This window comes from Salarias fasciatus, assembly GCF_902148845.1.
Source record: "Salarias fasciatus chromosome 23 unlocalized genomic scaffold, fSalaFa1.1 super_scaffold_20, whole genome shotgun sequence".
Classification (NCBI taxonomy): domain Eukaryota; kingdom Metazoa; phylum Chordata; class Actinopteri; order Blenniiformes; family Blenniidae; genus Salarias; species Salarias fasciatus.
Genome location: NW_021941230.1, coordinates 14,254,694 through 14,282,340, shown reverse-complemented (window position 1 = coordinate 14,282,340; position 27,647 = coordinate 14,254,694). Strand labels below are relative to the sequence as shown.

The window sequence follows — 27,647 nt, the reverse complement described above, 5'->3', positions numbered from 1 at the left end:
TATCTCTTTTGATAGGGAGATTGGTCATCTTTCACTTTGTGTGGTTTCCAGAGCAGTCAGATGTATAGTTTAGACAGTGGAGCTCTCAGTTTGTGGACACGGTGAGATTTCCTCCCCATTATAACGACAGCCAAACAGAACTGCAGAGGTCAAGCTTTGATGCCTATTAAAAACCGCACCATGGGACTTATTACAAGGTGGTTCTATATTTTTGGAGAGCAAGTTCTCCTCTTGCATATAGTGATACTTGGATGTCTCTACCACAAACGCCCTTGGAGGAGATCATGTTTTTGTAAGGAGTGAATTTGAAGGAAAATCTTATTTTGAAAAGTCTCCTGTTTGTTTTAGGGAAAACATGACCACATGCGCTAGACAGCATGTTTGGTCACAGTGGGGTTAATTTGTTTTTGATTTTTAATTTGGTTTTGAGCACGTTTCAGGGGAGACACTTGTGGTTAAACACACACTTTTCAGCATCAAATTCCTGACTTAAAATGACAATCGGAACCTTGCCCTCTGGGACTCGGTCCCGACTAAAACCTCCAGAGCCTGGAGAGCTTCCTCAGACAGGACAGTCGTGGAGATTCAGCCCTCCACATCAGACGGTACTTTCTGGTCTCAAGTCTTCCTGGTTTCTTCTGGATGGTTTTCATCTCAGAAACAGGAAACTTCTATTTCCCAGAGTGCCCTGATGTGGCCAGGCGGGTTAGGCTGAGGATAGGTGTTCGGTTTGGTTTGGGTTTGGGTTTGGGTAAGGGCTTGGGGTTAGGCTTGGGGTTCGGCAGGCTTAGGGGTTTGGGTCAGGGTTAGGGTTAGGTAGTGTATCCTCTAATCCACTCTCTGGGCCAGTGGGTCTTCATGAATTCAGTCTGGGAGCGTCACTGATATCTCGTCCTTTGTTCCAGCTGCTGCAGGAACACTTCTTCACTTTTGTGAGCAACGAGTTGAAAAATATGAAGAAAGCCTTGGATCTGGATCCCTCAGAATACTTTCGGAGTCTGAGTGAAGGCGATGATGAAGAACGGATGAGAGGCAAAAGAGAGCCGTTTCTGAAGCTTACACTCCATTTTCTGAGGGAACTGAATGAGGACGGGCTGGCTGACCGTCTGCAGAGCCGTAAGACCATTTCTCTAAACCAGAGGTGTCCAACGTCGGTCCTGAAGGGCCGATGTCCTGCATGTCCTCCTCTATCCCTGCTGCAGCACACCTCCACCTCATGTTGATGTCGTCCTCAAGCTTGCAGAAAAGCCCACTAAAGAGTCTCTCTTTGCAACCAGCTGTGCTGCACCTGCGAGAAAACTAAGACGTGCATTACATCGGGCTTTCAGGACCGACTTTGGACACCCTGGTCTAAACAAACAGATTGATTAACATAACTCACCCATTCTCTTTTTGTTTGCTCATTCAGACACTGAGGCTGTCATTTGTCAACGTAAACTTAAAGCGAGGCTGAGGGAGAACTGCCAACATCTGTTTGAGGGCATTGCGAAAACAGGAAGTCAAACAGCTTTCAGTGAGATCTACACCGAGCAAGACATCACCGAGGCGAAGGACGAGGATCCCAACCAGTTTCCCGAGTTTGATCATATTGAGGCAGTTTTCAGGAAAACCGTCAGGCCACAGAAGAAGATCCAGCAGTGTGATCTGTTCAAACCTGACGGACACAAGGCCATCAGAACAGTGCTGACCAGAGGCGTGGCTGGCATCGGGGAAAACCATCCTCACACAGAAGTTCACTCTGGATTGGGCCGAAGACAAGCTCAACGAAGACATCCACTTCACATTTCCATTCAACTTCAGAGAGCTGAACGTGCTGAAAGAGAAGCGCTTCAGCCTGGTGGAGCTGCTTCTCCACTTCTTCCCCGTAACTACAGAAGGAATCTGCCGATTGGAAGACTTCCGGGTTCTGTTCATCCTGAACGGTCTGGACGAGTGTCGACTCCCTCTGGACTTCCACGGTAACGAGGTCCAGACGGACCCTCAAGTGTCCACCTCACTCTTCTTCTGACGAACCTGATCTGGGGAAAGCTGCTTCCTTCTGCACTCATCTGGATCACCACCCGGCCTGCGGCAGCCAATCACATCCCTGCTGGGTGTGTCCACAGGGTGACGGAGGTTCAAGGCTTCAGCGACCCTCAGAAGGAGGAGTACTTCAGAAAGAGGTTCAAAGAGCCCAAGCAGGCCAGCAGGATCATCTCCCACATCCAGATGTCTCGGACCTTTCACATCCTGTGCCACATCCCGGCTTTCTGCTGGATCACTGCCGCCGTTCTGGAGAAAGTCCTGCGGAGTGGGGACGAAGGAGAGCTGCCCAGGACCTTGACTGAGATGTTCATCCACATCTTGGTGATGCAGACGGAACTGAAGAAGGTCAAGTATGACGGAGGAGCCGAAACAGACTCACCCTGGACTACGCAGACTACCGCGATGATCACCTCTCTGGGGAAACTGGCTTTTGACCAGCTGCAAAAAGGCAACCTGATCTTCTACGAGTCGGACCTGAAGGAGTGTGGCATCGATATCAGGGCCGCCTCAGTCTACTCCGGACTCTTTACACAGATCTTTAAAGAGCAGAAAGGGGTGGGCCACATTCAGGTCTTTACCTTCCTCCACCTGAGCTTCCAGGAGTTCCTTGCTGCTCTTTATGCCCATGTGACCTTCACCAACCATGGAGTGAACATACTGAAGGGACAAACTTCAAGTCCCACCAAGACCTGTGAGACAAAGAGAGATGTGACTGCTCAGATCCAGTTCTACCAGGACACTGTGGACGAGGTCTTGAAGGCCCCACATGGACGCCTGGACTTGTTCCTCCGGTTCCTTCTGGGTCTTTCAATGAAATCAAATCAGATCCATCTCCAAGGCCTGCTGCCACAGACAGCAAGTCCACTGGCCAGACAGGAGACCGTCCAGCACATCAAGAGCAAGATGACTGCAGATCTGCCAGCGGAGAGGAGCACTTTTCTGTTCCACTGTCTGAACGAGCTGAACGATCGCTCCCTGGAGGACCAGGTCCAAGGGTACCTGAGTGCAGGACGCCTTGCCACCGACACTCTTTCCCATGCTCAGTGGTCAGCTCTGGTCTTCATCCTGCTGTCGTCAGAGGAAAACCTGGAGCGGTTTGACCTGAAACAGTATGGCGCCTCAGAGGAGGCCTTCCGGAGTTTACTGCCCATCGTCAGAACCTGTAATGAAGCTCTGTAGGTGCTCAGTCCATCAGACCATCGGTGAATATCTGCCGTCTTTCAGCTAGAAACATGAAATGAACAGCTTCCCTCTTCCCCTCTTTAGGCTGAGTGGCTGTAACCTGTCCCAGGAAAGCTGTGGACTTCTGTCCAACATCATCAGCTCTCAGTCCTGCAGTCTGAAGGAGCTGGACCTGAGTAACAACGACCTGAGGGACTCGGGAGTCCAGCTGCTCTCTGAAGGACTGAAGGGACCACTCTGTGAACTGGAAGCTCTCAGGTCAGCAGGACCAGACACTCACCTGGACACAGCAGGGACGGTGGCTGTCAGACATGCTCACTGACAGTGGTTTCAGACGTGCTGACAGACAGTGGATGATTCAGACAGTAGTTTGTGAGAGTGTTCAGGAACAGTGGTTCTCCCGCTGTTCTCATTATCAGTGATGGTTTCATACGCTGGTTCAGAGCAGTCTTTCTACTAAAGATGGGCTGATGTTCTGAAGATAAGACAGGGTTTCAGACTGGGTGCAGATGAGTTTTTTAAGGTGGACACTGGTTTCTGGCACTGTTGTTTGAAAATGGCTTTTCTAAAATGTTTGGAAAGGTGTCCAGACAGTGGTGAACCATGAAGAGCTGCTCCTCTCTGTCAGGTTTAGATCACAGGGTGAACTGACCTTTCTCCTCAGAGGTCATTCATCTTGCAGGCAGTGTTCAGGGTGGTAAGGCCTCCATTAACAGTTAAATACAGCTTGATCTCATCTTTCTCCTTGTTTTCCTGCAGATTATGCTTTAGTTTACATCCCTCAGATCTTCAGAAAGATTGCATTACATGAAGGAGGGGTCATGTACACATGAGCATTCAGGGCTAATGTTGGTCTTAACTGATCAGATTTGTCAGTATTACTGAGGCCGCCTTTCAGGAGGACTTCTCTTTTGTTCCCTGTTGTTTATTCTCATTGAAATATTAGCAGCAGATGATTTCTGTTCTTTGAGTCTAAAGTAGCTTTGAGAGAATCGTCTGATTTGATCAGGTAAATAATTTCATTTTCTCAAATGCCTCATAAATCAGATTATCTGGTGTCACTGCGCTTGGTGACTGATAAACTCCTTGGATGGGCTGTTTTCTTCTCGCTGGGTCTGTGACAGTACCCAGCAGTGATCCGAGGTGTTTCTCTGTGTATCTGCAGACTGTCAGGCTGTCTGATCACAGAGAAAGGCTGCCGGGATCTGGCCTCGGCTCTGACCTCCACCCAGACCCGTCTGAAAGAGCTGGACCTGAGCTACAATGACCTGGGAGAGGCGGGGACCGGAGCTCCATCGTGCCGTCCAGGATCTCAAGCGGGACCAGAGATCATCAGTCACACTGTGGTGAGCTACCAGGCAGTCGGGGGTTTGTCTCCAGTCGCTTGCTGAATGAAGGGCAGACGATCACCGGAGGCCTCATTTAGACGTGCTGCTCATGCACACATCACGCCACTTCCTATGCAGGAGTTTGGATTTCGGATTTCTGTATGTAGGAGGGACCAACATCTGGAGTATTTCACCCTCCAGGAAGGTCTGACTGTCACTGAGCCGTCAGACCAGGAAGAGTAACATTTCTTTACCCACTGTGGAACAAAAGCAGATTTCTGTAGGAACACCAGCAGAAACAGCCTCTTCTCCATTATCCACTGTTTAGAAACACTCGGGGGAGCAGAACATCATTTTTAGATCTAGTATTTGAGCTGGTCCCCTGAATCCAGCTGGTCCTCTGAGCTGGTCCTCTAAATCCTCTTGTTCATGAGGAGTGACCAACCAGACACTCAGTCTGTCCCAGTGAAGAAAATGTTTTGTATTTACGTATGTGTGATGAACTCTGACCTCCTCTCAGGGTGGAGCCTGGTGGAGCCCGCTGGATGACCCCAGGTCTGAAGAAGTGTAAGTAAAAACACAGAAACCCCAACATCCAGCCCTGCTGCTCACCTCAGGCTCACCAGAGCGGGAGACACTGAATGAAACTCCACCTTTCCTCCATCAGACTGGTGTGACCTGGAACTGGACTGCAACACGGTCCACAGATGGATCAAGCTGTCCGAAGACCGCAGGACGGCCTGGCACGTGGGGGAGGACCAGCGGTACCCCCATCACTCAGACAGGTTTGACTGCCACCCTCAGCTGCTGTGCAGGAACCAGCTGACGGCCCGCTCGTACTGGGAGGTGGACTGGAAAGGAAAGCTTCATGTGTCCGTCAGCTACGGAGGAATCCCCCGGAAGGGGAGCACTTCCCAGGGGGTCTTAGGAAAGACCAGTCAGTCCTGGAGTCTGAAGTGCTCCGAGCAAGGCGGGTTCTCTTTCTGCCACAATCAGAAAACAACACCCATCTCCTCCACCTCCTCCACCCCCTCAGCCTCCAACAGAGTGGCTGTGTACGTGGACCGTCCTGCTGGGACGCTGTCCTTCTACAGAGTGTCCTCGGGGAGGCCGATCCACCTCTACACTGTCTCCACTGAGTTCACAGAGCCTCTGTATGCCGGCTTCAGGTTTGGACTTGAGTCCGGCTCGGAGTCCTCCATGTCTTTGTGCTCACTGCAGCTGGAATGAGCCGAGTTCATTTGAGTTCATGCTTTCAGACACACTGCTGTCAGCGATAAACGGATTCAGACACAAGGTCGATCTGTGTTTCACAAGGAGACACAATCAAAGGTGATTAAGAATGTTAAGCTGGATGTACATAGAGAAAGAGGATCAGAATAAACAGAATAAAGTCAAAGCTTTACGAAGATAACAGTGGGTAAAATAAATCAAATTGTTTCATGGAAGTCCTGAGGAGGCAAATCAGACTTGAAGGCCCATGGACAGCTCGTACTCAAAACCTTTCATTAAAGCTGTGTGCACTGCCAAGAGAAGAGGCGAAGAAAAGACTGTCAGTCTGACTGGAACTCTGCTGCCAAACGTCCAGAAGCGACTGCACAACTTTCAGTAAAGGAAACTAATGAGGAGATGGTTAGGATGACTCAAGAAAGACCAAATGAAGAGATGAGAGTTCCAGTAGAGAGTCCTTCAAGCACCAGGATATAGGTTAGACCGTCTGCAGGTAGAGGAGGAAGCAAGACACCCAGAAACTAAAGGGACCAAGACATGAGTTAGACCGTCTGCAGCCCCAAACCCAAACCTGACCCTATAACCCTAACCCCAACCCAACCCTGTCAGCTGAAAGAGGGATGATCGGTCTCATGGGAGATGCTTCTATTTTATCCTCAGATCATCTTAATGTAAGACGGTCTTCTTTTGAATGTCATTAATGAAATACACTGAAAGTCTTATTTGAGCTGCCTGATTGGGAACAGAATTTATTTTGGACGAGACGTCCTGACAGCTTTCATTCATCATCAATAAAAATGTGGATTTCAGATCTTCTCTTCTCGGTGTTTCATTTGATGAGTCATGCACTACAATTCTATTTATTTATTTATTTATTTAGAGATTAGATCCCCATTAGTTGTCACCTAGGTGACAACTAGTCTTCTTGGGGTCCATAACAAAAACAAACATCACATATCAAAGTACACAAGATTAAAACACAGAAATAGTGAACAGAATACACAAGATAAAATAATCATAACAAGCAGTGCAGAAACCCGTTATTAATATAGAAAAGGGTGAAAAGAATGTATATTCACAAATGATAGAGTGAAACAAGACCCTAATACAATTAAAACATAACCAACATTAAAAATGCACCAACAATTAAATCAAGATTTAAAAATTTCCGCGATCACAGATTTAAACCTTTTTATGTTGTTCTCTTTCCTTACTGCTGCAGGTAAATTATTCCACCGATTAGCTGCCCTGTACATCACTGTACTCTGCATAGCACCTGTCCGAGCCTTAGGGAGAGAAATGTAATCCTCTGTATGACACCTGGTGAAATGGTTATGGCGTTGATGAATGTACATGATTCTCTCAAAAAGAGGCCTAGGTTTCATTTTTATCTGTATATTCTGAAGGAAAATGACGAGATTCTTCTGTAACCTCCGCTCTACAGGTAGCCATGAGAGACAGCGATGCATATATCCAATGTGTGTTCGGAGTGGGCAACGAAGAACCAGCCGTGCAGCTTTATTCTGTAGTACTTGTAGCTTTTCAATATCTTTTTTAGTGGTTCCCGACCATAAGACTGAGCAGTAATCTAAATGAGATAAAACTAATGACTGGGTGACATATTTGACAGATGAGTCTGTCATGAAGTAGGCGCATCGTCTGATAGCCGAAAGAGCTCTTCCCATTTTTGTCGCAATTTTATTAACATGACTAGTCCAGCTCAAATTTTCATCTATGGTTAAGCCCAAGAGATCAACCTTATGCACCTGCTCCAGGTGTATATTATTTAAGGTGAGGGACAAAAGATTACTATTCATTGATTGCCTTCTATAATTTAGAGTCATGCACTTTGTTTTACTTATATTTAATGCTAACTTGTTAGATACCACCCATTCAAATACCTGGTCTAGCTCACTTTGAAGCGTATTATTTAGGATCCGCAGGTTCTCCGACCCATAATATATAGTAGAATCATCAGCATACATGGCAACAGAGGATTTCTTTAAGATAAAAGGAAGATCATTTGTAAATATCGAGAAACACAGAGGACCAAGACAGTGGTACTCCACATTCTAGCCCCAGTACAGAAGAAAAGCTACCATTGAAGTATACTGACTGAGATCGATTTGATAAATAACTCTTAAACCACTCAAGAGAGCAACCAGAAAAACCATATGCGGATAGTTTGTCCAACAACAAGTTGTGATCGATCATATCAAAGGCTGCACTAAAATCTAAGAAGACCGCCCCAACATAATTTCTTGCATCAAGTTTACACAGCCAGTCATCAGTCATATGAACAAGTGCAGTGGAAGTAGAGTGACAGTCTTTAAAAGCATGCTGAGAATCAGAGGCAAGGTTAAAATTCATAAAATATTGTGAAATCTGTGCAAATATAAGCTTTTCCATAATCTTACTCAGAACAGGCAATATACTAATGGGTCTGCTGTTAGTGCCATTGAGAGCAAGCTTATTATCTTTTCGTAGAGGGATGACTTTAGCCAGTTTCCAAGTATTAGGGAAGAGACATTCTTTTAAACTCAGATTAAATATATGACAAACCGGCTTGGCAATATATTCTGCCATTATTGAAATCATTTTTCCATCTAAATAACGTCCTAGAATTCAAATTCTTCACTTGAGGACCTAAAGCAGATTTGAGATTCAAATGTGATTAATAAGATTAATTAATTACAAATGATGTAATTATATTCATTTTTTTGATCGCAATAGAAATTAATTGATTCAGGTGATTTTAGTTCAGCTAGTTCAGCTTGAAACATTCCTTTAGAAACGAGCAGTGACCAACCATGTTTTGATGTGTAGAGTTTGAGCTGTAACACCACTTCCGGTGACGGACTGTTGAGAGTCTGGAGACAGCTGGAGACCAAACATTCACACCCTCTATTTTTTCTTCTTGGTTTTTTCATGTATGGGATCAGTAAAAATACACCTTTCATCAAGGGAGTGGCTCGGTTTTAAGTTCAGGGGGGCTGAGCCCCCAGGAGATGAAATGCTGTTTGTCATCCATCAGTCCAGAACAGAGAAACAGACTGTTCTTCTCACTACTTTAACCTGTTAGAAAATATTGAACTTTATCACGACATGCTAATTTTTTGAGGAGGACCTGTATATCAGAGATTTAATGACACCCTACAGCTCGGCCCGAAGCCTGAGGTCGTCGGATAAGAATCTCCTGAGAGTCCCCCGTACTCGTTTTAAAACTCCCTGGACTCGGGGAATGCTTTGATGAAACTCTTGAAAACATTTCTGTTTCAGAAGGCATTCTGGACCACCGGTCAGCGTTGTCTTGGCAGTAGCATATTCTGTCTATATGACTCTGACCTCCCTGTTTTTATGTGTTGTGCAATTTCTCTGATCTCTTTGTGCTTTTTATACTGTGAAGCACTTTGTGACGGATGATCTGTAAAAAGTGCTCTATAAATAAATTTTACTTACTTACTTGTTCTTCCGGACTGAGTCAGGGTTCAGACTGTCTGGAGTCACTGGAAGATGAAGGAAAGAATCTTCAGAACTCAACACTTGATCAACAGGTACTGTACAGAACGTTCCACTGCACACACTACCTGCTTAACTCCTTAACTTCCTGCAGCTGCTGGAACTCCAGGACCCCACTGGAACATGAGAGCTGCCCTCTGACCTGCCTGACGAGAACATAACATCCACATTACAGCTGTGCTCCTGTTCTGAAAGCTGGAAAAGCTGCAAATTTAAAATTCTATGCTGTGAAGTGAAAACGTAGTTTCAATGAGTCTTTCGTTGTGTTTAAAATTATAGAAATTGTATTGGCATTACTCCAATTTAATTGAGTTAAGTTCATTTCTACTCTACAGATCTTTAATGTTTAGGTTTGAAAAAATAGACAATTCATAGAGCTTTTGGGGTTTCAAATGTCACATTGTGTTCAATTAGCAAGAGGATTATGAGGAGTCCTTAAAAAATGTTGCTCCCTGACAAGGTCCCTGGACCGAAAAGGTTTGAGAACCCTGGTCTGTAATGTTAAAAGTCAGGTCTTTATTTGTGAGACAAGCAGCATTTGGTTCATTAATTCCATGGGACTTCCTGCTGTCAGCTGGAGCTAAACAGCTGTTACTACCAGTAGTGATCAAGACTGACTTTACTGAAAAGCTTTCTTGTATCCATCTTTCACCCATCCGTCCAAGTCCCTCTCTTTTCAGCTGTGTTCTTCACACACGCTCACGCGCAGGTACCGCTGACACAGACACAGGTCACAGGGAAAACCTGGACTGGATTCTCATCCAGTCCAGGTTGTGGTCGTTCTCTATATGAACCAGTGGAATGGATTCACTGAAGGGCTCTCTGGCTGACGATATAAAATGAGGGGAAACTGACAGATTACTGATCATATCTGAGTAAATCATTAATGGTTATATGTTAATTCATTTAAAATCATATTCCAACTGCTTTATGTAGAAAATGAATTAGTAAAAAAATATTCTTTTTAAACAGCACCAAATTATTTAGGGGGCTTAAGAAAGTTTTATGGGGGCTTCAGCCTCCTAAAATCAGCCTAACGACACCACCGCCTGTCGTTACTCTTGCTTGTAATGTTGTTCCGTCATGTAAATCCAGATGTGTAATGTTGAGTGCCGCTCCACTAAATACAACCTTCATGTTGATGATGTGCTTTAAATCCAGGGCCGGCGATGAGGCTGGGCATCCGGGGCACTTGCCCAGGGCGCCGAGCCATAGGGGGGCGCTTGATGAGGCCGTGAGGCGCACCGCCCAGGGTGCGCCGCTGTGACGGCCGTTTGAGCCGCGCACTGCTTGCACTGCTTGGTTCACTCGCTCGCGCCCCTCGACAACTATTGCCGACTGTGCCCCCACCCCCACCCACCCCCACCCCCCCACTCAACAACTTCCGCGGCGCGACTCTCTGAGACACTACCACGGGGCGCTCGTGTCGGGCTTGCCCAGGGTGCCTGAGAAGCCCGCGCCGGCCCTGCCAAGGGGTCACACTTCGCCTCACTCCCAGGGGAACCACGGTCTTGACAAAGTATCATGACAAACGAGCCTCTTCTGGTTGTTTCCTTCACAATAACGAAATAAACACTTATTGCTAAGAGACCACATGTGGAGCTAAATGAGATTAGCTTTGTTTTTAGTCGCTTTTTGTGTTGGATGAATGAGCTTTGGCTCCATGTGAGTGAATCTGAAGACAAACTGAACTGTGGTCAGGTAGTGCTCTCTCCACTTCTGCAGATCATAGTTTTTAAACACTCCATTTACAGAAAAACTGTGAATTCACTTCACACGCAGACTCTTACACTGTAAAATCAAATATCTTTTACTCTGAAGCCACTCATTTACAGAACAGTGACATTAATCACAGCTGGAGGTGTTTTCCTCTACTATTTCCCATCTCTACTGCTTGAATTGAACTTTGATTCATTTATTAAAACATTCAGCCAGTTTTCAGTCCCAGAATAAAATCACACTTTCATGTCCAGGTGAGATGGAAGTAAATCGAACATTACCACGCAACTGACAGTAATTATCAGATTTCACCACAGGAGGGCAGCAAAGCACTTGTTCTTAATCTGCATCAAATCGGTTTATTAGTTTAGTTCTGTTTTTTGTGATTTCCGGTCAAAGCCTGTTTTTACTCATGTTAAATAAATCTAATGTAATCTAATGATGGAAATAGACAGGAAAAAAATACCAGTACTAAACCATGACTTTTTAAGATTGCTTGGACTTCAGCATTTTCAATATCGGGGTGGGGGGGTGGGGGTTGGGGGTCTCTGGTCGGTGTTTTGTCTCCAGGTCAGTCTCTGGTCAGTTAGTTGCAGACTCGGTTTATCTTCTGCCACATGATGGAGAGTGGGAACACAGCTGGTGCTGATCTGAGGTTCCACATGAGGTTCCACAGGGTCTCCTAAGAACATTTCACGCTTCAGTTCAGAACAAGGGTCTGTGGGGGGTGGGGGGTTCCACATGTTCTCATGTTCCACACGCTCACGTGAAGGCTTGGAGCTTTTCTTGGATCTTTCTGATGATATTTTGGCCTCTGGGTGAGAAAACCTAAGATCTTCTGAAATACTGTGATATTGAGGAGCTGAGTTAGAATTCTGAGACCTGATGGTTTCTGATCCCTGCAGGATCAGCGATGTGTCAGTTCAGTCTGTGACTGGACTCTGAACGGAGTCATAAACTGATCCAGTAGATTCGTTTTGGCTTTCAAGGATCATAATTCTATAAATCATCAGCAGAGAGTCGTTCTGTCCAAAGTGCGTTCCCTCCACTCTGATAAGGACTGCAAAGTTCCACACACAGTTCAGGGGAAGGTTTTCATGATCAGACCGGTTTATAAACTGATCATAAACTGGTCCTGCAGTTCTGTTTTGACTTTCAAGGATCATAATTCTTCTGTGAATCATCAACAGAGTGTCTTCCTATCCAAAGTGCGTTCCCTGTACTCTGATAATGACCCTCCTATAACGTCCATTTCCTCCAGTCAGAGAAGGACTGCAGGGTTCTTCACTCTCGTCTCTGGAGTCTGGGAGAGGTTTCCATGGATCGGGCTGGTTCGTCATTCACGTCCCTGAGAAAACATTCCTGAAGCATTTCTGCTGCGTGAGTATGTTTCAAAAATCTCTATTTTTGGAGTCCAATGAGTCCAGACTGGTGAAATATACACCTCAAGTAAAACTCAAGGAGGCCTACTGTCTGGACCCACCTGGAGAGGCTCCCATGAACTCGACGTCCAGAGAATGAGAAAGGTGTGATGTGATTCCAGAGCGGAGGACGAGCTGAGAGGATGGATCAGCGTGAGGACAGAGACAAGTCCACAGCTCAGAGGTGAGACCGTCTTCACTGGACTTCACTGCTCTGCATGTCAGAGCTCAGCACTCAGGGCCCTGCACTGTCTGCACCCTCAGCTCTGGACCTGGACCTGGACCTGGCCCTGGACCTGGACCTGGACCCATGAGGACTCACTCAAAGATGACAGGAGTTAAAAGGCTTCGTCCTTCAGCTGGAAAGAGGTGAGCTGATCCAGATGTGATGAGCTGATCCAGATGTGATGAGGTGATCCAGATGTGGTGAGATCAGCTGATCCAGATGTGGTGAGCCGGGCCGTTCAGGGAAGTGAGCTGGAGTCTTCAGTCTGATTCATTTGTTCATTGATTCCATTTCCCTCAGTAAACAGAGAGGTGAGAGTGTTTTTTTTGTTTGTTTGTTTTAGAGAGGTGAGAGTGTGGGCGACACGGTGGGGCAGTGGTTAGTGCTCGTGCCTCACAGCACGTGTACCCCAGGGCGTACCCCGCCTTCGCCCACAGCAGCTGGGATCGGCTCCAGCCACCCGCGACCCCGAAAGGGAGAAGCGATAGATAATGAAAAGATAATGAGAGTGTTTTGTTTTTGTTTTGTTTTTTTAAAGAGAGAGTTGAAAGCGTTGAGCCGGCGATGAATCTGATGGTGAATCTCCAACATGGCACTGAAGCTCATGCTGGTGTGTGTTGTGTCCTGTTTGAGGCCTGAATGAATGTTGAGACTCAGAGACAGAAGATCTGCTCACAATCTGCTGCATTGGTGCCACCTAGTGGTGAAATACTTCACAAACATTCTGAGTGGATTGATGAAGCTCCAGAGCTTCAGTGTGTTTCAGTCTGAAAACAGTGTAGCTCGGGTAAGAGGAGCTCGCCTCTTTTTCTTGACTTTTCACAATAAAATACAGCTTCTCTGATGTATTATTTCTCAGTATATTGAAAACTGAATCCATGCTCCTGAACAGTTTGTATTAATACATTTATCAATGTGTGCACAACATAAAACACACACACATAATTACTGAAACTGAGGGAAAACCAAACATTTCTTATCTGGGGTCTGCATTTATCCCAGCTGCTCCCTCAGGTTCTTGTTGATCCAGATCTTGAACATATTAACTGAAAGTCTCCTTTCACTCTGGAAAACCTGCTGTCAGGACTCTAACAGCAAGGTTCTCTCTCTCATGCATGAACACTAACTGGACTTCAGTCGCTCCAGGCAGGCAGCTTCTCCTCTTTCCATCAGTTTCACTTGGTCTGAACTTCAGTTGGTTTGAGCTTTGATCAAATCTTAAGAGTTGTTTCTCTTTCAGGACCCTTCAGAAAGCGAAATCTCCTGAGTCTGGACCTGGGTCTGGACCTGGGTCTGGGTCTGAGTCTGGACCTGGGTCTGAGTCCGGACCCAGCCGTGTGTCTTTGAAAAGCAACAGGTCAAGGAACGTTGGTGTTGTGTTTAAAGAGGGACGGCCTTCAGCTGGAAAGAGGTGAGCTGGATCTGCATGTTGTGGTGTAACAGTCTGAAAAGACAGTCGTAGCCATGGTAACAGACGTTGGCTTCTTTTTTGTTGAACGTCTCATGTTAAAATACACTTTTTCAAATTTTTTTTCTCAGTCATGTTGAAAATTATTTGCTGTACGAGCTTGACATATAGAAATAAATGAATGAAAAACTGCATCCATGCACTAAATATTTTTTATTTTTACAAGTCGCAAGTTATTCCAGACCCTCCATAAAAAGAACAACAAGCAGAAAAACAATGAAATCTGAGAACAAACAGGCAACAATAAAACAGGATATCATAGTCCAGGGCTCCTTCAACCTGGTCCTACGTGGTTCCCGTCTCTGGTCCTCCAGGCCCACTGTCCTTGGCTCAGGTCCATCGTGTAGTCTTCAGTCCTGAAGGCAGTCCATCACCTTATGAACCTGCAGCTTTGAGTTTGGCTCTGCTGTAATTTCACCAGCAGGGGGCAGTGTGCAGTGGCATGCAGTCCCTTCAAGTACAGTTATCTTTACCTCGGCAGTTTTCGTGTTGAATCTACGTTGCAGCATGTTGACTGTCAGTTCCCTGTGGCTGGGTCTCCCTCGTCCCGGGTGTCTCTGTCTGTCCCCCTGTGCGCCTGTCCCCTTATTCTCTCCAGCTCCAGTTCAGCTCTTGTGTTCCTCCTGTCGTTTGTTCCTTTTCAGTTCCCCTGGCTGGAGTCCTTCCACCCACACCGTGACATTAGCTTGTTCCAATCCTGTCTTCGAAGGTTGTCTTCCTCACAGAATCCCAGTTGCTCCCTCAGGTTCTTGTTGATCCAAATCTTGAATATATTAACTGGAAGTCTCCTTTCACTCTGGAAAACCTGCTGTCAGGACTTTAACATCAGGTTCTCTCTCTCATGCATGAACACTAACTGGACTTCAGTCGCTCCAGGCAGGCTGCTTCTCCTCTTTCCATCAGTTCCACTTGGTCTGAACTTCAGTTGGTTTGAGCTTTGATCAAATCTTAAGAGTTGTTTCTCTTTCAGGACCCTTCAGAAAGCAAAATCTCCTGAGTCTGGACCTGAGTCTGAGTCTGGACCCAGCCTTGTGTCTTTGAAAAGCAACAGGTCAAAGAACGTTGGTGTTGTGTTTAAAGAGGGACGGCCTTCAGCTGGAAAGAGGTGAGCTGGATCTGCATGTTGTGGTGTAACAGTCTGAAAAGACAGTCGTAGCCATGGTAACAGACGCTGGCTTCTTTTTTTATTTAACTTCTCACATTGAAATACACTTTCTCAAACATTTTTTTCTCAGTCATGTTGCAAATTATTTGCTTTACGAACTTGACAAATAGAAATACATGAATGAAAAACTGCATCCAGGCACTAAATGGTTTGTATTTACCAAAGTCCCAAGTTATTCCAGACTCTCCATAAAAAGAACAACAGCAGAAAAACAACAAACTCTGAGAACAAAAAGGCAACAATAAAGCAGGATATCATAGTCCAGGGCTCCTCCAACCTGGTCCTGCATGGTTCCGGTGTATGGTCCTGCAGGCCCACGGTCCTGCATGGTTCAGGTCTCTGGTCCTGCAGGCCCCCGGCGGTCCTGCATGGTTCAGGTCTCTGGTCCTGCATGGTTCAGGTTTCTGGTCCTGCAGGCCCAGTATCCTGCATGGTTCAGGTCTCTGGTCTGCTGTGAGCAGTTCACTTCCTCTTCAAGCCTTCAGCTGATTCGATCTGGTTCTTTCACTGGAAGAGACACTTGGTGCTCTGAGGCCGAGTCTGACAGCAAAGCTGAGAGAGCTACCAGATGTTTGATAGGAGTCAACACGTCAGGACAGATGCTGCTATGTGTGTGTCTTAGGAGAAAGCTGGAGGAAACTGAATCATCTGCATGTGAAGAAAGTGTTCCTCTGAATCCCGACTGGACTGAAGACCAGGGATTTCCTTCAACAGCAGGCCTGCACCAGCAGGATGGAAGGTAAAGACACCACCACCTCCAGGAAACCTCCTCACTGAGCTGCAGATTCTCAGTGGGAACAGGAAGTCTCTGGACTTTTACTCTGGTAGTCTCTGGACCAACAGACATGCTGAGACCTGTCTCTTTGTCTTTTGTTGTGCAGTAGCAACCAGGGTGAAAGACCACTGGACTCCACGTTTCAGGTGCGTACTCACAGAAATGTCGAAATGTGCAGAATGTGAATAAAAACACGAAGCAGGGAAATGGTGCTGAATATTTATTTATCATCATTATAAATGTTTCAAAACTCAGGACAACAGCTTCAGCTTCTCATTTCACATCACACTTCAGTTTTCAACTGGAGCTGAAGCAAAGTATAAAACAAATAACTCACACATATGTCGCACATTGAAAACTCCAGGTTTTCAGAGAGCTGAAACTAGATCAGAGGCAGTAAATAAACCGAAACAGTCTACCGGCTGTGAGATCCCGGATATTAAAGTGCCTTCAGTGCAGACTGGAGATTTCTGCCTCCACGCCATTCACAGCATCTTTACAGCTGATGGAGAAAGTCCGATAAGATTAAAGCTTTGGGACTGCACCAGCCGCCCCACTGAGGCCGTCCTCATCCTGATCACTGCTAAGTTACATTTAAAAGCTTCTAACAGTCACTGAATGGAAGACCTGACTGTCAGTTTGACTGACAGCTGCTCTCAGCTCTATGCCCATGTATCGTCATGAGGGTCAACAAAGTTTCCCTCTCAGAGAAAAGAGCTGTGAAATCTGAGGATTTGGGGCAAAAGTGAGCATTAATTATCTCTTTTGATAGGGAGATTGGTCATCTTTCACTTTGTGTGGTTTCCAGAGCAGTCAGATGTATAGTTTAGACAGTGGAGCTCTCAGTTTGTGGACACGGTGAGATTTCCTCCCCATTATAACGACAGCCAAACAGAACTGCAGAGGTCAAGCTTTGATGCCTATTAAAAACCGCACCGTGGGACTTATTACAAGGTGGTTCTATATTTTTGGAGAGCAAGTTCTCCTCTTGCATATAGTGATACTTGGATGTCTCTACCACAAACGCCCTTGGAGGAGATCATGTTTTTGTAAGGAGTGAATTTGAAGGAAAATCTTATTTTGAAAAGTCTCCTGTTTGTTTTAGGGAAAACATGACCACATGCGCTAGACAGCATGTTTGGTCACAGTGGGGTTAATTTGTTTTTGATTTTTAATTTGGTTTTGAGCACGTTTCAGGGGAGACACTTGTGGTTAAACACACACTTTTCAGCATCAAATTCCTGACTTAAAATGACAATCGGAACCTTGCCCTCTGGGACTCGGTCCCTACTAAAACCTCCAGAGCCTGGAGAGCTTCCTCAGACAGGACAGTCGTGGAGATTCAGCCCTCCACATCAGACGGTACTTTCTGGTCTCAAGTCTTCCTGGTTTCTTCTGGATGGTTTTCATCTCAGAAACAGGAAACTTCTATTTCCCAGAGTGCCCTGATGTGGCCAGGCGGGTTAGGCTGAGGATAGGTGTTCGGTTTGGTTTGGGTTTGGGTTTGGGTAAGGGCTTGGGGTTAGGCTTGGGGTTCGGTAGGCTTAGGGGTTTGGGTCAGGGTTAGGGTTAGGTAGTGTATCCTCTAATCCACTCTCTGGGCCAGTGGGTCTTCATGAATTCAGTCTGGGAGCGTCACTGATATCTCGTCCTTTGTTCCAGCTGCTGCAGGAACACTTCTTCACTTTTGTGAGCAACGAGTTGAAAAATATGAAGAAAGCCTTGGATCTGGATTCCTCAGAATACTTTCGGAGTCTGAGTGAAGGCGATGATGAAGAACGGATGAGAGGCAAAAGAGAGCCGTTTCTGAAGCTTACACTCCATTTTCTGAGGGAACTGAATGAGGACGGGCTGGCTGACCGTCTGCAGAGCCGTAAGACCATTTCTCTAAACCAGAGGTGTCCAACGTCGGTCCTGAAGGGCCGATGTCCTGCATGTCCTCCTCTATCCCTGCTGCAGCACACCTCCACCTCATGTTGATGTCGTCCTCAAGCTTGCAGAAAAGCCCACTAAAGAGTCTCTCCTTGCAACCAGCTGTGCTGCACCTGCGAGAAAACTAAGACGTGCATTACATCGGGCTTTCAGGACCGACTTTGGACACCCTGGTCTAAACAAACAGATTGATTAACATAACTCACCCATTCTCTTTTTGTTTGCTCATTCAGACACTGAGGCTGTCATTTGTCAACGTAAACTTAAAGCGAGGCTGAGGGAGAACTGCCAACATCTGTTTGAGGGCATTGCGAAAACAGGAAGTCAAACAGCTTTCAGTGAGATCTACACCGAGCAAGACATCACCGAGGCGAAGGACGAGGATCCCAACCAGTTTCCCGAGTTTGATCATATTGAGGCAGTTTTCAGGAAAAACGTCAGGCCACAGAAGAAGATCCAGCAGTGTGAGCTGTTCAAACCTGATGGACACAAGGCCGTCAGAACAGTGCTGACCAGAGGCGTGGCTGGCATCGGGAAAACCGTCCTCACACAGAAGTTCACTCTGGATTGGGCCGAAGACAAGCTCAACCAAGACATCGACTTCATATTTCCATTCAACTTCAGAGAGCTGAACATGCTGAGAGAGAAGCACTTCAGCCTGGTGGAGCTGCTTCTCCACTTCTTCCCAGTAACTACAGAAGGAATCTGCCGATTGGAAGACTTCCGGGTTCTGTTCATCCTGAACGGTCTGGACGAGTGTCGACTCCGTCTGGACTTCCACCGTAACAAGGTCCAGACGGACCCTCGAGTGTCCACCTCACTCGATGGTCTTCTGACGAACCTGATCTGGGGAAAGCTGCTTCCTTCTGCACTCATCTGGATTACCACCCGGCCTGCGGCAGCCAATCACATCCCTGCTGGGTGTGTCCACAGGGTGACGGAGGTTCAAGGCTTCAGCGACCCTCAGAAGGAGGAGTACTTCAGAAAGAGGTTCAGAGAGCCCAAGCAGGCCAGCAGGATCATCTCCCACATCCAGATGTCTCGGACCCTTCACATCCTGTGCCACATCCCGGGTTTCTGCTGGATCACTGCCGCCGTTCTGGAGAAAGTCCTGCGGAGTGGGGACGAAGGAGAGCTGCCCAGGACCTTGACTGAGATGTTCATCTACATCTTGGTGATGCAGACGGAACTGAAGAAGGTCAAGTATGACGGAGGAGCCGAAACAGACTCACCCTGGACTACGCAGACTACCGCGATGATCACCTCTCTGGGGAAACTGGCTTTTGACCAGCTGCAAAAAGGCAACCTGATCTTCTACGAGTCGGACCTGAAGGAGTGTGGCATCGATATCAGGGCCGCCTCAGTCTACTCCGGACTCTTTACACAGATCTTTAAAGAGCAGAAAGGGGTGGGCCAAATTCAGGTCTTTACCTTCCTCCACCTGAGCTTCCAGGAGTTCCTTGCTGCTCTTTATGCCCATGTGACCTTCACCAACCATGGAGTGAACATACTGAAGGGACAAACTTCAAGTCCCACCAAGACCTGTGAGACAAAGAGAGATGTGACTGCTCAGATCCAGTTCTACCAGGACACTGTGGACGAGGTCTTGAAGGCCCCACGTGGACGCCTGGACTTGTTCCTCCAGTTCCTTCTGGGTCTTTCAATGAAATCGAATCAGTTGCATCTCCAAGGCCTGCTGCCACAGACAGCAAGTCCACTGGCCAGACAGGAGACCGTCCAGCACATCAAGAGCAAGATGACTGCAGATCTTCCAGCGGAGAGGAGCACTTTTCTGTTCCACTGTCTGAACGAGCTGAACGATCGCTCCCTGGAGGACCAGGTCCAAGGTTACCTGAGAGCAGGACGCCTCACCGCCGACGCTCTTTCCCATGCTCAGTGGTCAGCTCTGGTCTTCATCCTGCTGTCGTCAGAGGAAAACCTGGACCGATTTGACCTGAAACAGTATGGCGCCTCAGAGGAGGCCTTCCGGAATTTACTGCCCATCGTCAGAACCTGTAATGAAGCTCTGTAGGTTCTCAGTCCATCAGACCATCGGTGAATATCTGCCGTCTTTCAGCTAGAAACATGAAATGAACAGCTTCCCTCTTCCCCTCTTTAGGCTGAGTGGCTGTAATCTGTCCCAGGAAAGCTGTGGACTTCTGTCCAACATCATCAGCTCTCAGTCCTGCAGTCTGAAGGAGCTGGACCTGAGTAACAACGACCTGAGGGACTCGGGAGTCCAGCTGCTCTCTGAAGGACTGAAGGGACCACTCTGTGAACTGGAAGCTCTCAGGTCAGCAGGACCAGACACTCACCTGGACACAGCAGGGACGGTGGCTGTCAGACATGCTCACTGACAGTGGTTTCAGACGTGCTGACAGACAGTGGATGATTCAGACAGTAGTTTGTGAGAGTGTTCAGGAACAGTGGTTCTCCCGCTGTTCTCATTATCAGTGATGGTTTCATACGCTGGCTCAGAGCAGTCTTTCTACTAAAGATGGGCTGATGTTCTGAAGATAAGACAGGGTTTCAAACTGGGTGCAGATGAGTTTTTTAATGTGGACAGTGGTTTCTGGCACTATTGTTTGAAAATGGCTTTTCTAAAATGTTTGAGAAGGTGTCCAGACAGCGGTGAACCATGAAGAGCTGCTCCTCTCTGTCAGGTTTAGATCACAGGGTGAACTGACCTTTCTCCTCAGAGGTCATTCATCTTGCAGGCAGTGTTCAGGGCGGTAAGGCCTCCATTAACAGTTAAATACAGCTTGATCTCATCTTTCTCCTTGTTTTCCTGCAGATTAGGCTTTAGTTTACATCCCTCAGATCTTCAGAAAGATTGCATTACATGAAGGAGGGGTCATGTACACATGAGCATTCAGGGCTAATGTTGGTCTTAACTGATCAGATTTGTCATTATTACTGAGGCCGCCTTTCAGGAGGACTTCTCTTTTGTTCCCTGTTGTTTATTCTCATTGAAATATTAGCAGCAAATGATTTCTGTTCTTTGAGTCTAAAGTAGCTTTGAGAGAATCGTCTGACTTGATCAGGTAAATAATTTCATTTTCTCAAATGCCTCATAAATCAGATTATCTGGTGTCACTGCACTTGGTGACTGATAAACTCCTTGGATGGGCTGTTTTCTTCTCGCTGGGTCTGTGACAGTACCCAGCAGTGATCCGAGGTGTTTCTCTGTGTATCTGCAGACTGTCAGGCTGTCTGATCACAGAGAAAGGCTGCCGGGATCTGGCCTCGGCTCTGACCTCCACCCGGACCCGTCTGAAAGAGCTGGACCTAAGCTACAATGACCTGGGAGAGGCGGGACCGGAGCTCTGTCGTGCCGTCCAGGATCTCAAGCGGGACCAAAGATCATCAGTCAGACTGTGGTGAGCTGCCAGGCAGTCGGGGGTTTGTCTCCAGTAGCTTGCTGAATGAAGGGCAGACGATCACCGGAGGCCTCGTTTAGACATGCTGCTCACGCACACATCACGCCACTTCCTATGCAGGAGTTTGGATTTCTGTATGTAGGAGGGACCAACATCTGGAGTATTTCACCCTCCAGGAAGGTCTGACTGTAACTGACCCGTCAGACCAGGAAGAGCAACATTTCTTTACTCACTGTGGAACAAAAGCAGATTTCTGAAGGAACACCAGCAGAAACAGCCTCTTCTCCATTATCCACTGTTTAGAAACACTCGGGGGAGCAGAAGGTCATTTTTAGATCTAGTATTTGAGCTGGTCCCCTGAATCCAGCTGGTCCTCTGAGCTGGTCCTCTGAATACTTTTGTTCATGAGGAGTGACCAACCAGACACTCAGTCTGTCCCAGTGAAGAAAATGTTTTGTATTTACGTATGTGTGAAAGTCACCTTTGGTACCTGCTGATGAACTCTGACCTCCTCTCAGGGTGGAGCCTGGTGGAGCCCGCTGGATGACCCCAGGTCTGAAGAAGTGTAAGTAAAAACACAGAAACCCCAACATCCAGCCCTGCTGCTCACCTCAGGCTCACCAGAGCGGGAGACACTGAATGAAACTCCACCTTTCCTCCATCAGACTGGTGTGACCTGGAACTGGACTGCAACACGGTCTACAGATGGATCAAGCTGTCCGAAGACCGCAGGACGGCCTGGCACGTGGGGGAGGACCAGCGGTACCCCCATCACTCAGACAGGTTCGACTGCTACCCTCAGCTGCTGTGCAGGAACCAGCTGACGGCCCGCTCGTACTGGGAGGTGGACTGGAAAGGAAAGCTTCTTGTGTCCGTCAGCTACGGAGGAATCCCCCGGAAGAGGAGCACTTCCCAGGGGGTCTTAGGAAAGACCGGTCAGTCCTGGAGTCTGAAGTGCTCCGAGCAAGGCGGGTTCTCTTTCTGCCACAATCAGAAAACAACACCCATCTCCTCCACCTCCTCCACCCCCTCAGCCTCCAACAGAGTGGCTGTGTACGTGGACCGTCCTGCTGGGACGCTGTCCTTCTACAGAGTGTCCTCGGGGAGGCCGATCCACCTCTACACTGTCTCCACTGAGTTCACAGAGCCTCTGTATGCCGGCTTCAGGTTTGGACTTGAGTCCGGCTCGGAGTCCTCCATGTCTTTGTGCTCACTGCAGCAGGAATGAGCCGAGTTCATTTGAGTTCATGCTTTCAGACACACTGCTGTCAGCGATAAACGGATTCAGACACAAGGTCGATCTGTGTTTCACAAGGAGACACAATGAAAGGTGATTAAGAATGTTAAGCTGGATGTACATAGATAAAGAGGATCAGAATAAACAGAATAAAGTCAAAGCTTTACGAAGATAACGGTGGGTAAAATAAATCAAATTGTTTCATAGAAGTCCTGAGGAGGTAAATCAGACTTGAAGGCCCATGGACAGCTCGTACTCAAAACCTTTCATTAAAGCTGTGTGCACTGCCAAGAGAAGAGGCGAAGAAAAGACTGTCAGTCTGACTGGAACTCTGCTGCCAAACGTCCAGAAGCGACTGCACAACTTCCAGTAAAGGAAACTAATGAGGAGATGGCTAGGATGACTCAAGAAAGACCAAATGAAGAGATGAGAGTTCCAGTAGAGAGTCCTTCAAGCACCAGGATATAGGTTAGACCGTCTACAGGTGGAGGAGGAAGCAAGACACCCAGAAACTAAAGGGACCAAGACATGAGTTAGACCACCTCCAGCCCCAAACGCAAACCTGACCCTATAACCCTAACCCCAACCCAACCCTGTCAGCTGAAAGAGGGATGATCGGTCTCATGGGAGATGCTTCTATTTTATCCTCAGATCATCTCAACGTAAGACGGTCTTCTTTTGAATGTCATTAATGAAACACACTGAAAGTCTTATTTGAGTTGCCTGATTGGGATCAGAATTTATTTTGGACGAGACGTCCTGACAGCTGTCATTCATCATCAATAAAAATGTGGATTTCAGATCTTCTCTTCTCTGTGTTTCATTTGATGAGTCATGCACTACAATTCTGTAACGTCCTAGAATTCAAATTCTTCACTTGGGGACCTAAAGCAGATATGAGATTCAAATGTGATTAATAAGATTAATTAATTACAAATGATGTAATTAGATTAATTTTTTTGATCGCAATAGAAATTAATTGATTCAGGTGATTTTAGTTCAGCTAGTTCAGCTTGAAACATTCATTTAGAAACGAGCAGTGACCAACCATGTTTTGATGTGTAGAGTTTGAGCTGTAACACCACTTCCGGTGACAGACTGTTGAGAGTCTGGAGACAGCTGGAGACCAAACATTCACACCCTCTATTTTTTCTTCTTGGTTTTTTCATGTATGGGATCAGTAAAAATACACCTTTCATCAAGGGAGTGGCTGGGTTTCAAGTTCAGGGGGGCTTAGCCCCCAGGACATGAGATGCTGTTTGTCATCCATCAGTCCAGAACAGAGAAACAGACTGTTCTTCTCACTACTTTAACCTGTTAGAAAATATTGAACTTTATCACGACATGCTAATTTTTTGAGGAGGACCTGTATATCAGAGATTTAATGACACCCTACAGCTCGGCCTGAAGCCTGAGGTCGTCGGATAAGAATCTCCTGAGAGTCCCCCGTACTCGTTTTAAAACTCCCTGGACTCGGGGAATGCTTTGATGAAACTCTTGAAAACATTTCTGTTTCAGAAGGCATTCTGGACCACCGGTCAGCGTTGTCTTGGCAGTAGCATATTCTGTCTATATGACTCTGACCTCCCTGTTTTTATGTGTTGTGCAATTTCTCTGATCTCTTTGTGCTTTTTATACTGTGAAGCACTTTGTGACGGATGATCTGTAAAAAGTGCTCTATAAATAAATTTTACTTACTTACTTGTTGTTCCGGACTGAGTCAGGGTTCAGACTGTCTGGAGTCACTGGAAGATGAAGGAAAGAATCTTCAGAACTCAACACTTGATCAACAGGTACTGTACAGAACGTTCCACCGCACACACTACCTGCTGAACTCCTTAACTTCCTGCAGCTGCTGGAACTCCAGGACCCCACTGGAACATGAGAGCTGCCCTCTGACCTGCCTGACGAGAACATAACATCCACATTACAGCTCTGCTCCTGTTCTGAAAGCTGGAAAAGCTGCAAATTTAAAATTCTATGCTGTGAAGTGAAAACGTAGTTTCAATGAGTCTTTCGTTGTTTAAAATTATAGAAATTGTATTGGCATTACTCCAATTTCATTGAGTTAAGTTCATTTCTACTCTACAGATCTTTAATGTTTAGGTTTGAAAAAATAGACAATTCATAGAGCTTTTGGGGTTTCAAATGTCACATTGTGTTCAATTAGCAAGAGGATTATGAGGAGTCCTTAAAAAATGTTGCTCCCTGACAAGGTCGCTGGACCCAAAAGGTTTGAGAACCCTGGTCTGTAATGTTAAAAGTCAGGTCTTTATTTGTGAGACAAGCAGCATTTGGTTCATTAATTCCATGGGACTTCCTGCTGTCAGCTGGAGCTAAACAGCTGTTACTACCAGTAGTGATCAAGACTGACTTTACTGAAAAGCTTTCTTGTATCCATCTTTCACCCATCCGTCCAAGTCCCTCTCTTTTCAGCTGTGTTCTTCACACACGCTCACGCGCAGGTACCGCTGACACAGACACAGGTCACAGGGAAAACCTGGACTGGATTCTCATCCAGTCCAGGTTGTGGTCGTTCTCTATATGAACCAGTGGAATGGATTCACTGAAGGGCTCTCTGGCTGACGATATAAAATGAGGGGAAACTGACAGATTACTGATCATATCTGAGTAAATCATTAATGGTTATATGTTAATTCATTTAAAATCATATTCCAACTGCTTTATGTAGAAAATGAATTAGTAAAAAAATATTCTTTTTAAACAGCACCAAATTATTTAGGGGGCTTAAGAAAGTTTTATGGGGGCTTCAGCCTCCTAAAATCAGCCTAACGACACCACCGCCTGTCGTTACTCTTGCTTGTAATGTTGTTCCGTCATGTAAATCCAGATGTGTAATGTTGAGTGCCGCTCCACTAAATACAACCTTCATGTTGATGATGTGCTTTAAATCCAGGGCCGGCGATGAGGCTGGGCATCCGGGGCACTTGCCCAGGGCGCCGAGCCATAGGGGGGCGCTTGATGAGGCCGTGAGGCGCACCGCCCAGGGTGCGCCGCTGTGACGGCCGTTTGAGCCGCGCACTGCTTGCACTGCTTGGTTCACTCGCTCGCGCCCCTCGACAACTATTGCCGACTGTGCCCCCACCCCCACCCACCCCCACCCCCCCACTCAACAACTTCCGCGGCGCGACTCTCTGAGACACTACCACGGGGCGCTCGTGTCGGGCTTGCCCAGGGTGCCTGAGAAGCCCGCGCCGGCCCTGCCAAGGGGTCACACTTCGCCTCACTCCCAGGGGAACCACGGTCTTGACAAAGTATCATGACAAACGAGCCTCTTCTGGTTGTTTCCTTCACAATAACGAAATAAACACTTATTGCTAAGAGACCACATGTGGAGCTAAATGAGATTAGCTTTGTTTTTAGTCGCTTTTTGTGTTGGATGAATGAGCTTTGGCTCCATGTGAGTGAATCTGAAGACAAACTGAACTGTGGTCAGGCAGTGCTCTCTCCACTTCTGCAGATCGTAGTTTTTAAACACTCCATTTACAGAAAAGCTGTGAATTCACTTCACACGCAGACTCTTACACTGTAAAATCAAATATCTTTTACTCTGAAGCCACTCATTTACAGAACAGTACCATTAATCACAGCTGGAGGTGTTTTCCTCAACTATTTCCCATCTCTACTGCTTGAAATGAACTTTGATTCATTTATTAAAACTTTCAGCCGGTTTTCAGTCCCAGAATAAAATCACACTTTCATGTCCAGGTGAGATGGAAGTAAATCTAACATTACCACGCAACTGACTGTAATTATCAGATTTCACCACAGGAGGGCAGCAAAGCACTTGTTCTTAATCTGCATCAAATCGGTTTATTAGTTTAGTTCTGTTTTTTGTGATTTCCGGTCAAAGCCTGTTTTTACTCATGTTAAATAAATCTAATGTAATCTAATGATGGAAATAGACAGGAAAAAAATACCAGTACTAAACCATTACTTTTTAAGATTGCTTGGACTTCAGCATTTTCAATATCGGGGTGGGGGGGTGGGGGGTTGGGGGTCTCTGGTCGGTGTTTTGTCTCCAGGTCAGTCTCTGGTCAGTTAGTTGCAGACTCGGTTTATCTTCTGCCACATGATGGAGAGTGGGATCACAGCTGGTGCTGATCTGAGGTTCCACATGAGGTTCCACAGGGTCTCCTAAGAACATTTCACGCTTCAGTTCAGAACAAGGGTCTGTGGGGGGTGGGGGGTTCCACATGTTCTCATGTTCCACACGCTCACGTGAAGGCTTGGAGCTTTTCTTGGATCTTTCTGATGATATTTTGGCCTCTGGGTGAGAAAACCTAAGATCTTCTGAAATACTGTGATATTGAGGAGCCGAGTTAGAATTCTGAGACCTGATGGTTTCTGATCCCTGCAGGATCAGCGATGTGTCAGTTCAGTCTGTGACTGGACTCTGAACGGAGTCATAAACTGATCCAGTAGATTCGTTTTGGCTTTCAAGGATCATAATTCTATAAATCATCAGCAGAGAGTCGTTCTGTCCAAAGTGCGTTCCCTCCACTCTGATAAGGACTGCAAAGTTCCACACACAGTTCAGGGGAAGGTTTTCATGATCAGACCGGTTTATAAACTGATCATAAACTGGTCCTGCAGTTCTGTTTTGACTTTCAAGGATCATAATTCTTCTGTGAATCATCAACAGAGTGTCTTCCTATCCAAAGTGCGTTCCCTGTACTCTGATAATGACCCTCCTATAACGTCCATTTCCTCCAGTCAGAGAAGGACTGCAGGGTTCTTCACTCTCGTCTCTGGAGTCTGGGAGAGGTTTCCATGGATCGGGCTGGTTCGTCATTCACGTCCCTGAGAAAACATTCCTGAAGCATTTCTGCTGCGTGAGTATGTTTCAAAAATCTCTATTTTTGGAGTCCAATGAGTCCAGACTGGTGAAATATACACCTCAAGTAAAACTCAAGGAGGCCTACTGTCTGGACCCACCTGGAGAGGCTCCCATGAACTCGACGTCCAGAGAATGAGAAAGGTGTGATGTGATTCCAGAGCGGAGGACGAGCTGAGAGG

The 27,647-nt window shown here is 46.6% G+C and overlaps 2 protein-coding genes across 2 annotated transcripts; both read left to right on the top strand.

The window, feature by feature from the left end:
- The first annotated feature begins 251 nt into the window (after nt 1–251).
- LOC115383882 (NACHT, LRR and PYD domains-containing protein 4-like) lies at nt 252–5,765 on the top strand. The gene is given in 9 exon segments (XM_030086088.1): nt 252–292; nt 869–1,116; nt 1,409–1,707; nt 1,709–1,994; nt 1,997–3,200; nt 3,292–3,465; nt 4,373–4,504; nt 5,056–5,102; nt 5,203–5,765. Coding segments are annotated over 9 exon segments (2,994 nt in total).
- Nucleotides 5,766–16,738: 10,973 nt separating this feature from the next.
- On the top strand, nt 16,739–22,598 carry LOC115383881 (NLR family CARD domain-containing protein 3-like). Its single transcript, XM_030086087.1, has 7 exons — nt 16,739–16,803; nt 17,684–17,931; nt 18,224–20,018; nt 20,110–20,283; nt 21,191–21,370; nt 21,889–21,935; nt 22,036–22,598. The coding sequence occupies exons 1-7, from the start codon at nt 16,739–16,741 to the stop codon at nt 22,596–22,598; spliced, it is 3,072 nt and encodes a 1,023-aa protein (XP_029941947.1).
- Nucleotides 22,599–27,647: the final 5,049 nt, after the last annotated feature.